The sequence below is a fragment of the Urocitellus parryii genome, chromosome 8 (genome assembly GCF_045843805.1).
Source record: "Urocitellus parryii isolate mUroPar1 chromosome 8, mUroPar1.hap1, whole genome shotgun sequence".
In the NCBI taxonomy this organism is placed as follows: Eukaryota; Metazoa; Chordata; class Mammalia; order Rodentia; family Sciuridae; genus Urocitellus; species Urocitellus parryii.
This window is the reverse complement of record NC_135538.1, coordinates 138,648,025-138,662,854: the sequence shown is the minus strand read 5'-3', so window position 1 is coordinate 138,662,854 and position 14,830 is coordinate 138,648,025. Positions and strand designations below refer to the sequence as shown.

Sequence of the window (14,830 nt, the reverse complement as noted above, 5' to 3'; positions counted from 1 at the left end):
CCCGTCCATCCTCTGCCTCTGTGTGTTGAGGCGCTGCCCCCGGCACAGGAAGCCCATCGGGAGTTTTATTTTGTCCCCTGTGTGAAACTTCAGGACACATTTCAGAGAAGAGAGCAGAGTTGGGGCAGGACTGTCCTTCAGCCTGTCTGCCTTGTTGGGTGGGTGCTTCAGTGGGGGACAGCTGTCACCGGCTGCCTGGGAGCCTCGGTCCTGTAGGGTGAGGCTGGCGAGGGGCTTGCAGCTGACACACCCAGAGCATGGACGGGGCAGTTCCCAGCCTGGCCTGGCCCAACCCAGTGGCACCGACAGAGGTGCAGGGAGTTGGGAGCCAGGGCGTCTGCAGAGGCCCTAGACAGAGACCTGTCCCCTCGTCAGCTTCCCTGTGTGCACGAACAAGCCCAGTGACCGCTGTTTTGTTTTCTCCTATCAGACACCAGAGCCAGCAGCGGAACCCCCCAGAGCCCCGGAGCTCAAGCAGGGCCTTTACGAGCTCTCGGCCAGCAACTTCGCGCTGCACGTGGCGCAGGGTAAGGTGGGGATGCGGGATTCCTGGAACACTGACCCCGTCACGTGACCCGCTGGCTTCTTTCTGACCAGGGGTCTCTCTCCAGGACCCAGCAGGATCGCTCTTGGACATTCTTTTTCCTTCCGTGTTTGCCCCTGTAGACCTGCCAGGCCTCACGCAAAGCTAAAGTCCTGGGCGCTGAAAGTTGGGGTCACGCATAGGTGTACCCGGGAGGTGCCCCAGCTGCTGGTGCGCCCTGGATAAGTGTTTATATTCATGCTGAGGCAGCAACAGCCTCCCCTACCTGTTAAAGCAGGATTGAGTGGGACCATAATGACCTGCGAATCGAATCAGGTGTCTCCACACTAAAATATCTTTCTGTAGCATATCTCACATTTTGGAAATGGTCCCCCAAAGATCACAGTGATCTACCTGCGGCCTCCCGTGTGAGTGACCACACATCCGTCTGTGTTCACACGTGGCCACTATTCGGGAAAGCCATCTCCATCTGGGTGACAGGAATGTAAACGCAGCCTCCTTGCTGGCCGCCAGGGTCAGGCGCTGCCATGGAGAGAGGTCCTGGGGAAGAGGGTGGGAAACCTCGGGTGAGAGGCTCGGAGTTGATCTGACCTCACAGCCCGAGCCCGCTGGCAGCCGGACCCCTCGGCCACTGCGCTCTGGCTAAAATGACTTAACGGTGACACCTTCGGCCTTCTGCTGTTACTTAAGGTGCACCAGCGCCCCCAGGAGTGGGACCTCAGCGGGTCTTCTCCCGCGGGAGATAAACTGTGGGTTCAGACTGACTCGGGCTCCCTGCAGAAGGGGCTACCCAAATCACCTTGTCCTAGATGGTCCCTTGGGAGCCGCGTCCAGCCTGGCCCTGGACACGTCCCTGCTGCAGGGCGGCACTCTGTAGGCCCCACGCCACACTGCCTCTTCTTGCCCTCCTTGGTTTCCCATCAGGATCCTGATTGGTTCCTGGAGACCCTGCTCCACCCGGCCCCCGAGGTTAGGGATCCACCTGTCCACAGGCTCCGTTCCCGCCTTGCACAGGAGGTGCTCAGTTTCTAACTGTGTGTCGCACCATTTCCTTATGAATGCACCATTGCTGAGCACGGATGTGGGGGAGTCCCGCGGGGAGGCCAGGCCCCCGTCACAGCGTTGGCTAGATCTTCCCCAGCCCCAGCCTGCTTTGGGGTTGGCATCAGCCCTACATCAAAGAACCGTCCAGATAAAACCCTTCAGTGTCTACAGAATGATGTTGTCGGGGGTTTTCTTTTCCTTAGCCAAAAGGGTGGTCCTGTTTTTTAAACCTTCTGTTTTGTGGCAAAATAGAACAGAGATTACAGGAAGCAAACGTGGCGCCTGGGAAACGGTCATCCTGCTGCCCCCGCCCAGGCCCAGCGGCCCAGCTGCCAGCCTCTCACGTCTCCTCTAAACCCCGGCCCTTATCTTCCGCCCTCTTTTCCCCCCTAGGAGGCCCTTTCCCGACTTCTGTGGGGACCGTTCCTTTTCCTTATGGTTTCGGGGATGAAGGGTGCGTTCCCAGGCACAGTAGTTCAGCTCGGTCTTTTTAAACTTCTCCTTTAGTGGCACTGGGGACGGAACCCAGGGCCTCGCGCATCCTCGGCAAACGCTCCACCACTGAGCTTCAGCCTGGCCCTAGTTGGGTATTTTTTTGTTTTTACAGATGGCCCCTGGTTTACAATGGCTCAATTTAATGACTTTTCTATCAAGGGTCCTTTTTGACAGGTTCATCAGGACGGAGCCCCATTGTAAGTCGAGGAGCACCTGCACTTCTCTCTTTCAAGGCTCCTCTGACTGCGCGTCCCCCGACATCTCTCTTTCTTGTGTTCTCTTTGCTGAGGGGACATTTTGTTGACCTGTACAGTTAGCTCCCTGCAGTCTGGACTTTGCTGATTAAATCCCCGTCGTATAGGTGTACCCGCTGCCCTGGTTTCTCTGTTGCCTGTAAATTGATGGCCGGATCTATGTCGATAGTCTCATTTTGTTTTTCGGGGGTACAGGAAGACCTTTGGCAGTTGCCCCCAGTGTCTGGTAGTCCCCGTTCATGGAGGGAGCATCCCCAATGGTCACTGCCTGGACCCACGCACTCACGGTCATCCGCTGACTCTAACTCAGGCATTCCGTCTTCCTTCGTCGATTTATGTATTTATTTTATGAGCAAGAGAGACTCACTCTCATTATTTACTTGCCTCGTCCGTGTTAATAGTTTATAAAGGAGGCAGGCTGGACACATGCCCAATTATTTTCCTTTATGGACAGTTTTCTGGACTGCAGGAGTTGGTGCCCTGTTATCCTGCAAACAGGGCAGATTGGGTTTTATCACCGGTGTCGCTATGAACTCATGGGGAGAAACACGTGGGAGAGTCACTCTAACAGTCCAAGGTTCCGTCCCAACTGGGATTTGCCAGACACGAGGACAGAGATCTGATTCTCTGGGCCTCCGGTCGGGCGTGACGTGAACGAAGGCGCCCCTCTCCCCGTCCCTCTCCTCCTCTGCAGGCGACCACTTTATCAAGTTCTTCGCTCCGTGGTGCGGCCACTGCAAAGCTCTGGCTCCGACCTGGGAGCAGCTGGCTCTGGGCCTTGAACATTCCGAAACTGTCAAGATTGGCAAGGTAAGTGGAGGCCCTTATTAAACTGGAAATAGACCATTTGGGGGGCTGGATTAATTAGCGGAGGAGCCCATTATTCATTCTGTGTGCAAAGTCACAGACCTGATTTATTAATTCCATTGAGTGTGCCACTTGATAATTCATTTCACCTTCACAGATGGCAGCCTGGTTTCGAGTTTGCTGGCTTTTCCACGGCCCCGAGATAAATTACGGCCTTGGCTGCTTTGTTTATTTCTAAGAGACGGCCAATTTTTGAATTGGCAGCCCCAGAGCCCGTTCTGCAAAGATACGGGGCAGAGCCTTGTAGAATGTTCCCTGGACGTCCTTGGAGCTCACCCAAGAGCTCTTTCCTAGAGGGCCCTCGACTCTGTGCTCACTGGGGCTCGCAAAAGACCCTTCTTCACAGCGAGCTGCAGTTTGCGCCGCCGCCTGGGATCCCTTCCAGCCCTTCCCACTTTGTACAGAGGAGCCAGAAGTGATATCTAACAACTTCTGTATAACCGGATTTTCTGGAACTATCCAAAGCAGCTCCTGGGCCATCGAGTCCTTTTAATCTCTTCCGTCCCTCTGGTACCCCCAGACATCCTGCATGGAGTCATTATGTAAAAATCTCATTTTCCTACTTTGCCACGGGTTCATTTGTATACCGAAGTGGTGCTGCAGGTCTGGGAGCGATAGTTAATAGAATGACCTGCTCAGGACAGTGAGGTCATCAAAAGCATGATTTGAGGGGTTGAATACACCTGGGTGGCTGACCTCAGGTGAGACTTCACCATTCCTTCGTCTCCCCATTTGCAAAACTGAGATAGGGTCCGCCGTGTCTGGTCGTGAAGATGAAAATACACGGCTTGGTATGATGTGTGGGTGCAGCACCTGCTCGGGGCATTGTCACCATTTTTATTATTATTAAATGGATCTTCACCTCTGCCTGTTAACTACTTTCAATAATTTGTTGGGATCCCATGTTATGATCCTGATTTTATGTTACTGAACATTTTATAGAAGTGATTATAAAATAATCTTCTTCTACTTTAGCCCATTTCTTATATCCTTGTTTTAGATTATTTCATGAACTCTTATGGGAGATAATTCTTTTTAGTGTATCTTAGTAGAAGCTCCTAGAATAACCAGACACGTGAAGACATCAGCCCAGGGAGCAGGGCGGGGGCCCCCATCTCTGAGTGCACGCGGCTGGGCTAGACTGGACCCTTGGAAAATCTCATCCCCTCCACAGACTTGGCTTGAGGCTCCTTTGCTTCAGCATAACCCATTCACTGCTGTCTCACTACAGACTTATGGCTTAAAATAATATTTTCACCCTATTTTGTTGACATAGTGAAAAACAACTTAGTTCTGCTGCTTGCTGAATTTTTTCGCCCACCAATGCTGGGGATGGAATCCAGGGTCTTCTATACGCTAAGCGAGTGCTCTACCCTTGAGCTACATCCCCAGACCTTTTTCCTATTTTGAAATAGGGTCTTGCTAAGTTGCCCATTGCTGGCCCCGAACAAGTGATCCTCCTACTTCAGCCTCCACTGTAGCTGGGACTACTGGCCTGTGCCACTGTGCCTGGCTGCTAAGCCAACTTTATGCCAATGGAAAATAAAAAAGAAGGGATTCAGAGCAAAATGTTTCATGAAAGTATTTAAAAGATTTAAATAAAAAGACTTGAAGAGCTGAGATCACTGGTAAATTAAGTTTATAGAATTAAGGACAGATTATAATCTTAGTTGGACATCTTAACAGAGCTGCCTCTCTTATGGGCCAGGTACTCCTAGTGAAAACCGACTGTCGTCTCCCTTGCTTTTGTGTGCACGTGTGCTGGGGATGGAGCCCAGGGCCTTGTGCCTGCTGAGGACACACTCTTATCCTGGAGCAGCGTCCCGAGGCCTCCTTGCTTGAGTGAGTGGGAGCAGGAGAGCAGGTTTACAAACGGACACTGAGTTGTCCAGGCCCTGCTCATGGCAGCCTGGCTCACGCCCCCTTCCCAGATGTCAGGCCGGGCCCCGACTCCAGCCGCCAACTGTTCCAGTTAGAAGGCCGCTTCCTAAACGTCGTCATTTTTCAACTGGTTCAAGTGAATCCTGTCTCTAAAGTAAATCTTGTTGCTCTGCTCCATTAGCTCAGGTGTATCTTGGGGTGGCTTCTAGGAAAAGTCTCTCTAAAAACTGCAGCTTGCTGGCGTAGATGCTACAGAACCTGAACTTTAAAAAACAGTCTTTTTTTTTTTTTTAAGTACAAAGTGTCTAACATTCCCTTTAGCCAAAAGGACATGAGGACACTGACCAGGAGCATGATTGTGCTTTGTTTCCAGGTGGACTGCACACAGCACTACGGACTCTGCTCAGACAACCAGGTCCGTGGCTATCCTACTCTTCTCTGGTTCCGAGACGGTAAGAAGGTAGGTCTTGGGTTCCTGGTGAGGAGACCGAGTTCCTCCTGGCAGCAGAGGGTGGAGTTGCTGAGGGGGGTGACAGGTGCGGGGAACGGCCACGGTCAGCTGTTTGGACCTTGGCCTCCAGGAACGTGTCCCATGGAACCCATGTCTTTCTCTTAAGGAGATCTGGAGAGTTAGGAGAAGCCCTTCTACTATTTTGAAGTGTTTCAGGGGCTCAGGTTGTCATGAGAATAGCCCAGAGGCACAGGCTAACTGTGCTGTGGCCACAGACACAGGCCAGGCCTCAGAGCAGGGACAGTGCTGGCTCTCGGTAGGGTTCTGCCCCCTCCATGCCTGGCACGTGGTCATCCTCTTATGGTTCCCCAGGCAGCATGAGGGCTCGCTGGAGCTATAAAGTCTGTCACCAACGCCAAGCTTCAAGTCTCTCCTTTCCCATTAAAGTGGGAGCAGGCAAAGCTTGCTCAGGGTGCACAGCTGAGACACCTGGGGGGGTCCCCATGGGGCGAGTGGGGCCGGGGAGGTCAGTGGTACAGAGTGCTGACATGTGCTGACCACGGCCCGAGTGGCCCTGGTCTCCGACAGGTCGATCAGTACAAGGGAAAGCGGGACTTGGAGTCACTGAGAGACTATGTGGAGTCGCAGCTGCAGGGTCCAGAGACGGGAGCCCCAGAGACCGTGGAGCCCTCAGAGGCACCAGCGATGGCGGCGGAGCCCACAGGCGACAAGGTGGGTGTCCGCACTCTCTCAGGAGGGATGGAGAGGGGCCACGGCCACCTGCCCGACAGGGAGGGCACTCCGACACCGTGGAGCTGGCTGAGATGCCTCTCGACAGGAAGCATCTTCTCCATCTCCTCTTACGGGCTTGAAGGGGTGAAAGCGAACAAAAGCTTCCCTTTTAAAAGACCGAGGTGGATGTGAGCCGCATCTGGGGATGGTGTGGTCATCTAGGAAAGCGTTCGGTTTTGGTGGAACTTGGAGGTATTGGCTGTGGGTCTCGACTGCTTGCCGTTTCCGGTCTCTTGACAACCTGGCTGCAGTCCCTCGATTGTGATCATGTGGCAGAGGCCCCAGAGAAACTGTGGCAGAGAGGTCGGGTGTGGTGGGGCGAGGAGGCCAGCCGCCGTAGGATGCCTGCTTTGTCTGGGCAGCCTCTGGAGGGCCAGCGTGCTGTCCTCCTTCAGACAGTGCCAGGCTGAAGATCCACTCACCCTGCGTTTGTCCCCAGGCCACTTCAGGTCCTGTCTTAGCTGCCAGGGAACAAAATTAAGACCCACTTTGTGCCTGAGAAGGGCACCGGGTCTGTGGGGGAGACAGGACAAGCTGGTGTCATGGACTGTGACCAGTGTGGGGGCAGCCAGGTTAGCTGGAGAGGAGGGAGAGGCGGCTCTGTCTGCAGGAAGGACAGGGCTCCCAGGGCTACCAGGGGAGGCGCCCGGAGCAGAGGTGCGGCTGTCAGTCACCCGGTGTGTCAATCAGCCAGTGTGTTCTGGGTGGGGCCTGAGGGTGCCCGGAGGACTGAGGTGGAAACAGGCCGTGGGTGCACTGGAGGAGGCTCAGGTGAGGCCAGAGCTGGAATGCAGGGGACACAGCCAACTCAGGGCTCCCTAAATTTCTAGGGTGTCCCCACAGTGTTTCAAGCAATTGTGAAACATGGAGAGACAACCTACGGCTGCAGGTGTGAATTGAGCTGTTGCCTTAGGCCATGAAAGATGAGACCCCAACTAAGGTGTGACACCAAGGACTGAGGAGGAGCAAGTATAAGGGTCCTGCTCTAGGGAGCAGCTGGAGGGGTCTGATTTCTGGACCGTCTAAGCACAGATAAGGACCAGAGCAGAGGCGACAGGTTTGGTTTCAGGGTGTTGGTGTCCAGGGCTCGTGTTTAGGTGGAGATGCTCAGTGGACAGTTACCTACAGGACTCCGGAGCCACGGCAGGAGGTCTGCACAGATGAGCGGGGCCATGGGCTGTCAGCTTTCCCTGGAAACTGACGCCAAAGGCTCCAGTGAGATTATTCAAGAGGAGTCTCCCGTGTGCTCCCCAGGGGGTCAGTGCCTCGATTTCCCTGTCGTCTGCCAACACTATTTCCATGGCTCAGCTGCTGGTAGAAAACTAACTGAAGAAAGATGGTACCTTTACTGAATGGGTACCGACCTTTTTCTTGTCCCCTAAACAAGAGTGTCACAACTATTTACGTGGCAGTTGCAATGGATTATTAAGAGTCATTGAGAGATGACGTAAGACACGTATCCCTGACAGCAGCCCTGGTTCACGGAGCTGCAGGATAACTCGCCCCCAGTCTCGGTGTGAGGAGAGGGTCCTGGAGCCATTTTTGGAGACGTGCACAAACCCAATGCTGTAAAGGACAGTCTGGGTAGAATTGCTTTGCAGCGGGCTGCCGTGGGGCACCCTCCCTGGAAATCCCCTGCCACGGCTCCGATGAGCACTTCTCGTTGACCTCACACGTGGAATGGGAAGACGCCGATTCTGTGTCAACACGGCGTTGCCCGTGTTGCTGCCCTGGCTGGGCCAGGTTCCCTCTGTGACAGAGAAGATGAAGCCTCCCAGGGGTGATGGGACAGACAGGAGGCAGCATGTGAGGAAGCCTCAGGTCACCTGGTGAGGGGACAAGTTCGACTCCCCCCGCCCCAGGCTGGGAGGTGCAGTCTGCACCTGAGCCCCGCCCTGGGCAGACTTGGGGGGCAGGACCGAGGTCTGAGGGTGTCTTCCTGGCATTTCCCACCTGTCCCAATCCCTGTAAGACAGCAGCCACCTCGTCATGGCTGCCCCTGTGATGACCTCTGTGCAGTGCAAGTTCCGTGTATATTTCTGGGTGACTTTGGAGCACGCAGAACAGCGTTTTCAAGGAGGGACGGATCTTGTATTTCTGCCCTGCTGTAGCTGAAGTGATGTGTTTCAACTGTGGTTTTGTCTTTCCCGGAAGGTCGCTGTGTTGGCACTCACTGAGAAGAACTTTGACGACAGCGTTGCAGAAGGAATAACCTTCATCAAGTTTTATGCTCCGTGGTGAGTGGCTGCTTCATCAGCACATCCTTCCTCCTGTGTGCTCAAGTCACAGTCTGCCCCCTCAGTAGCAAACCCCCCAGGCTTGACACTGGGCAGATACCACATTGGCACAAAGGTCGTACGGGAAATAAGGAGATGTTCTCACCGTGCCCCTCGATTCAAATACACTGAAGTTCGGTGGCACTCACCATGGTTCATAGGGAAAGAGGTTAATTTAGTTACAGCTCCGTCTACAAAAATGGAGGTGATTTACGATGGCCCCCACAAAACACGGTCTGGCGTCTGGGTGCTTTCCAGACTGATGGTTTTGGAGTTAGACAATGACCATCACCAGGTCGCTCTGCTCCTCTTTTTCTTTCAAACGATGGGATAGAGAGACCCAGTGGAGCTCGGCTCTTGTTAGAGCCATTCAGTATGTGACCCAGTTACCCAAACGTTCCTGTCCCAGGGTCCTTGAGGACCAGAGTTGAATGGAGAGCAAATCATCTGAGGCCAAGACAGCCTGACAGTGTCGGGGGCGGGGATGACAGGAGACCAACCCTAACCCACTGTAACTCTGCATGTCCTTTGACCCCGCGGAACCTGTTTCCTCAGCGGTCAGCAGGGAGCAGTGCTTGGTCTTCACAAGTCAAACACTCCGTCGGGCCAGGAGGGTGGCAGACTCCACCTGGACCTGCACAGGGCAGGGCGCCGATGTCACTTGGCCCGGAGCTTGTTCAGGTCCTTGGGAGGAACCTGAAGTGTCAGGGGCAGAAAGTGAGCACAGGACTCCTCTGACCCATGTGATTTTTAAAGACTAGACACGCTCGTCCACACTGCCCTCAAGAATGCGTTCTGTTTTTAAAAACCCTAAAGCGATACAGATCATGCTTGAGGCAAGAACATCACCTTTCATCCAGCCACCCAAGTCTTGGGAGAGGGTCAGGAAGAAGAGGGAGTCGACTAAGGGGAACAAGGGAGGGTTCCCACTAAACTCTGCAGTGGCCTTTTACAAATTGCTGAAGTGTCCAGGAAGCCTTGAAGTTCTGGAATTTTAAGACCATTAGCAGTCGCATCTAAAATATTCTCAGAATTCAAGTGATTTTTAAGATTCTGCTTCCCTTCCTGTCCAAACCCTTGTGCTCCTAAGTTCATGAAACCAGCTAGCCCCAGCTTCACCTTAGCACGGAAATGGTCTCCAAATCTACACTTTTCACACCGCCTCATTTCTCTCCAGTTATCTGAATTGACGGAATTCCTTGTTCAGCATGGGGGGCAGGAGGTGAGGAGGGAAGAGTTAGTATCACCCAAGGGAGAATTTGACATGTTGGAAGTTTCTAGGCAACTGTTGACCATCTCAGGCAGAAGCAGCAAAGCCCTGGCGGTGAGTGACCTTGACCCAGGGCCTCACCACAGCTCTCACGCTCTGTTCCTAGGTGCGGTCACTGTAAGAATCTGGCTCCCACGTGGGAGGAACTCGCTCAGAAGGAATTCCCAGGTCTGGCCAATGTCAAGATCGCTGAGGTCGACTGCACCGTGGAGCGGAACGTTTGCAGCAAGTACTCGGTGGGTTTGCTGCTTGAAACCGCACCTGGGGTGGGTGGGCCTGGGTGAAACCAGGCCTGGGGCCTCCAGAAGTTGGGAGCCAGTCCCCAGTGGTCACACTGTGGAGTTGGGGGCTCAGGAGATGGTGCCCTCTGCCCTCATCCCCACAAAGCATGGCGAGGGCCCTTTTGAGATGTTTTGCTGCGAGGGGCAGAAGCTACTCTCGGAGGCGAGGGGTCTCTGCCTGGCTTTTGTGCTGAGAATACCAGCGCCACTGCTGGTGCTGGTGGACCCCCGAGGGGCTCTGTCTCCAGACATATCCAGCACCTGCAGGACAGTGTCTGAGCTGAAGAAGTCCTTGAGCCAGGCCTGTGCTGGGGGAACCGTTACCTTCATTCCCAGCTGGTCACACAATCTAATGACCCAGGGGATTTGGGATTTACATTTTTCTTTTGTTGTTGTTGGTGGTGTTTATTTATTTATTTTTTAAGGTTTGGGGATTGAACCCAGGGGTGTGTGCTCGGCAAGTGCTCTACACGGAGCCCCAGCCTCCGACTCCTTTTCTTCTTATTTAATTATTTTTGGTACTGGGAATTGAACTCGGGGCCACTCGACCACTGAGCCACACCCCCAGCCCTGTTTTGTATTTTATTTAGAGACAGGGTCTCGCTGAGTTGCTGAGCGCCTCTCTGGTGCTGGGGCTGGCTTGGAACTCGGGATCTTCCTTAAATTAACATTTGGAGCCTCGGAGGCTTATGACCTCATTAGGTGGACGTAGTGTACTTGTCATTAACAGACGCTAGTTACTTGTTGGGCCTGGAAATTTTTAAGAGAAAAGGGGTGAGCCGCAGCTGGAAAGCGCATGGCTGGGTGCTGCGCAGAGGAGCACGGCTTCCCCCTACACGTTAGGAATGTAGACGCCAGGCCCGGCAGCAACCCGGTGCACTTTAAAGATTCAGAGTCTCCACTTGAGGGTAAAACCGTCCCTTTGACACTAGCCCTTCATGTAATTTGGACTAAACAGTAAGTATGGAGCCCTCCAGGCAGTGCTTTCTTCGACACTGTCTGGTCCTCTCATGGTCTGTCCAGTTTCAGATTCCGGCCATGGAATTTCCCAGGCAGTCTGGTTTTAAGACGCAGTTTGTGTGTGACTCGGCTCGATGGTTTTCAATCTTTCCCACCCCCCCACCCCCCCCTTTTAAAGGTACGAGGCTACCCCACCTTGTTGCTTTTCCGGGGAGGCAAAAAAGTCGGTGAGCACAGCGGCGGTCGAGACCTCGAGTCCTTACACCAGTTCGTCCTGCGCCAGGCGAAAGACGAACTCTAAAACCCGCCTCCGGGGAGTCTCCTGTCCTGCCTGGCCACCCGACACCCGGTGGACAGGAGCGACGTCGTTCGGACATCCAGGGTTCGAGGGATGGTTATCCAGAAAGCTGAATGTATGAACTTGTGGTGTCTTCTTCACGTGTTTTTTTTAAGCCAACTCGCTCTACGGATTCTTAAGTTCCTCTAAGCCAATGTGTCACTCATGGTCACTGTGCAAGTGAAATGTTCTCAGTGGCAATCCACCCCCCACCACCCTTTTCTTGATGAAATTAAAGGGGTTTCCCCCGAGACTAAAAGAGTCAAGGGAAATGAAGTTACTGGACTATTTTGGGCTCCCAAGTGATTTTTGATAAAAGCATCATCCAAAAAAAAAAAAATAGTTCTTTGCACTGCCCCTGAGTTCTGGAGAGGTGGCCTTGTGGCAGAATTGATATTTTCTCTGACCTGAAGGTCACAACTGTCTTGTTAATCATGTGGCTGGTTTGTACCTTGGAGCAGATTTCAACACACACACCTGTCCCCTTGGGAAATACCCCCCTCGTGGCCACTGCTGAGTCTTGTTCTGTGGGGACTGACTGACTTCTCTTGTGGGCGGAAGTCCCCCATAATACTGCAGTGGCACCGTGGGCCGCGCCCCAGCAGTTGTGCCGAGCCCGTCATCCGATGCCCCCCTGGGCAGTTCTCGTCACGGGGGACTCCTGTCTGCTTCACACGGGCACCAGGTTTCATCCGCTCGCTCGTGTGAACACAAAGCCAGGGTCCCTGTGAACATTAGGGTTCCAGGTCTTCCGTACAAAGTGCGGGGGGAGGAAAGTCCCACGCATCTGGTCCCAGCTGCCCTGTCAGCCAGTGGCAGATGCTGGCTGTGTCTACCACCTGGGGCGACAGGACCAGAGGGGCTTTCTCAGGCCTGCAGCTCCACTCTGGAGCCCCTGGAGAAGTGGCTTCTGATTCTGTTCCTCAGTCATCCTCCTGTGAACCTGCCATGTGCTGTCTGCCTTCGAGGAGGTCGGCTTTCTAATATGCCAACGGAGGGACCTCGAGACCAAAGACTGACGTCGGCAGGTTGCGCCGGCCCCCGCGTGCCCAGAGGTCAGGGTCAGCACCCTCCTAACTCAGGCCACGCTTGGCAACTGGACGTCCTTCCCAGCACCCTTGGACATGAGCACCCGTGGGATGGAGCTCCCTTAAGCCGCGGCTCATGATGACCACCTGGCGACCGGCCCCCTCCCCCACCCCAAGCACAGGGCGTCATCCCCAGGTAGCGCAGAGCAGCTGGCGTGGGGACTCTCAGGAGCAAGACCGCGTCTACTGTCTGAGGCAGACGGTAACAAAGCAGCATCTCCGCCAGCCTCTGCCTCAAAGGAAATCTTTATTCATCAGGTGTGGTTCACAGATATCCTTCAAAAAAAAATACCCAACAGCTTTCTAGAAAAGCCCGGCCACCAGGAGTGGCTTTAGCTTTGCATCATGAGTCTTGTATTCAGAGAAAATCAAAGTGGTACAATTTGTTTACACTCTACTTTCTAAATAAACTTTTTTTTTTTTTTAAAGTCTGGTCTTTTCTTAAATGTTACAGCAGAATGGATATAAAATAGGCAATAAATTATAGTTTCTATTTACAAAAAAAAAAAAGCTGTAGGTGCAAACAGTCAAAGGTTATAAATGTATTATTTAATCAGTTTAGTATGAAATTGGTTTCCCGGTACATGATCGCGAAAAAGACATTTAAAAAATATTCTAAGATTTAATCTGAGTCTTAACTTTCTACAAAAGGAAACTGTGATCTCTGTTCATAAACAGCATATGCCCGTCTCCGAGACCCATGCGTAACGTCAGGCGCTCCCTCCTCCTCGGGTTCCCCATTCCCGGTGCTAACCCCGTAACACGGTATCCATAGAGTGAAAGGCAAAGATCCTCGCTCAGGAAGGAGATGGGATGGGAGAGCCAACATTCCTGAAGTTAGCGAGCTTTTCAAAGACCGGTCTGATAAAGAAGAGGTGGGGACTGCTTTCAGATGTAGTTAAAACTCCCCCCCAACTTGCAGCCTCGCCTCAAAGGCTGAGCCATCTCCTTTTGGTTCTAGCGGGGAGCTGGGTGGAGATGGTGTGGTTTCTTTTGACTGAAATAAGGACATCTTCACTCCAGCCAAGCTCCGGCACAAACGTGAAGAGTTAACCATGGAGTTAAAAAGGCACCTTCCTGGAGCTCTGGTTCCCATCCTGGCTGCTGATCCCTTATGAAAATGGGATTGAGATCTATGAATACAGGCCTCCCCCTCCATTCCTACTACCTCTGTGCAATCTACCTTTGACGCCTAATATCCCACCAGCTCATACTTCAGCCAACAATACGCCACTCCTTCAAAAAAAATTTCCCCCTATTTATTCACGGGCACCACAAACAATCTAAAGCAAAGCTAATGTTGGTGGGTTCTTTGTCTTGGCAGGGGGAGGTGCCTTTCAGGGTTAGGTTCCTGCACTTGTCAGACCTCATGCTGCAAATACAGACTCAGCTTCCTACAGACCAACAACTACCCATGGCATTTACGAAGTGAGCGGATTATTAATGTCCTTTTAAAAATCCTCCTAGAGCAGTAAGGCACCAGCATGAGACGGTGTCACGGTCTCGGCTTCCCACTCCTGCTGCTGGTCTTTTTAAGGCAGATGTAATCCCGGGGTCTACAGTAGGATTTGTGCACGCAGCAGCTGGTTTGGGTTAATGGCATCCACAAGCTCTTACGACCATGTTCCTGTATTTTTTCAAGATGACATTGGAGTTGTCATCAAAGTAAAGAACTGAGATGGCATTCAGTTTAGTTGGTGCACAGCACGGTTTGGGGACATACTCGGGATTCATAAGGTGAACCTGTTCCAAAACGGAAAGGGGTGGGGGGAAGGGTCCTGTTAGAAATGATGACTGGTCTGGGTTCCATCCCAGTTCCCCAGGGAAGGGTCTGAGAACTCACCAAGGTCTGTACGATGGCGTGGTTGGTGGCGTTCATGTGTGCATTGAGTGGGAAGGAGCATTCTCCGTCACAGTAGTTGGCGGCGTAGCCCTTGGGTGCGATGATCCAGTCCTTGATTGTAAAGCAAAAGGAAGCAACGGAAGGTGAACACCCCGCAGCACCTGTGCTCCCAGCAACCCCGGGAGGAGGCAGTGCCCGTGCTGCGGGGCTTAGCAGACTGGGGCAGGGAGGCTCAGGTATGAGTCTATGTTCACATTCAGGTGTGAACCTGGTCAATCTGACTCCCAATCCCTCACTCCTTCCACAGGCCCCACAGGACCTCAGCTGCAACCCGCCCTTTAAGCCTGGGATTGCACATGCAGCCAACTTTAGGTAAAGATCCCCTCAATTAATGATAGGGTGGCATCCCCAACAGCCATTGTAGGTTGAAAATAGAAATGGAAATGC

The 14,830-nt window shown here is 53.1% G+C and overlaps 2 protein-coding genes across 2 annotated transcripts in view; one reads left to right on the top strand and one right to left on the bottom strand.

Moving 5' to 3' along the window:
• The window catches only part of Txndc5 (thioredoxin domain containing 5), a 28,512-nt gene extending 15,542 nt beyond the window's left edge, over positions 1-12,970 (top strand). The window contains exons 4-10 of the mRNA XM_026384643.2: positions 431-527; positions 3,032-3,147; positions 5,459-5,545; positions 6,125-6,268; positions 8,483-8,565; positions 9,981-10,110; positions 11,294-12,970. Of these exons, the coding sequence (XP_026240428.2) occupies positions 431-527; positions 3,032-3,147; positions 5,459-5,545; positions 6,125-6,268; positions 8,483-8,565; positions 9,981-10,110; positions 11,294-11,416 (780 nt within the window). The 3' untranslated portion in view covers positions 11,417-12,970. The remainder of the gene's footprint in view (positions 1-430; positions 528-3,031; positions 3,148-5,458; positions 5,546-6,124; positions 6,269-8,482; positions 8,566-9,980; positions 10,111-11,293) is intronic.
• Positions 12,971-13,112: 142 nt separating this feature from the next.
• Positions 13,113-14,830, bottom strand: part of Bmp6 (bone morphogenetic protein 6) — a 163,910-nt gene continuing 162,192 nt past the window's right edge. The window contains exons 6-7 of the mRNA XM_026384642.2: positions 14,384-14,494; positions 13,113-14,283 (exon numbers count right to left, since the gene is read on the bottom strand). Coding sequence (XP_026240427.2) covers positions 14,134-14,283; positions 14,384-14,494 — 261 coding nt within the window. The 3' untranslated portion in view covers positions 13,113-14,133. The remainder of the gene's footprint in view (positions 14,284-14,383; positions 14,495-14,830) is intronic.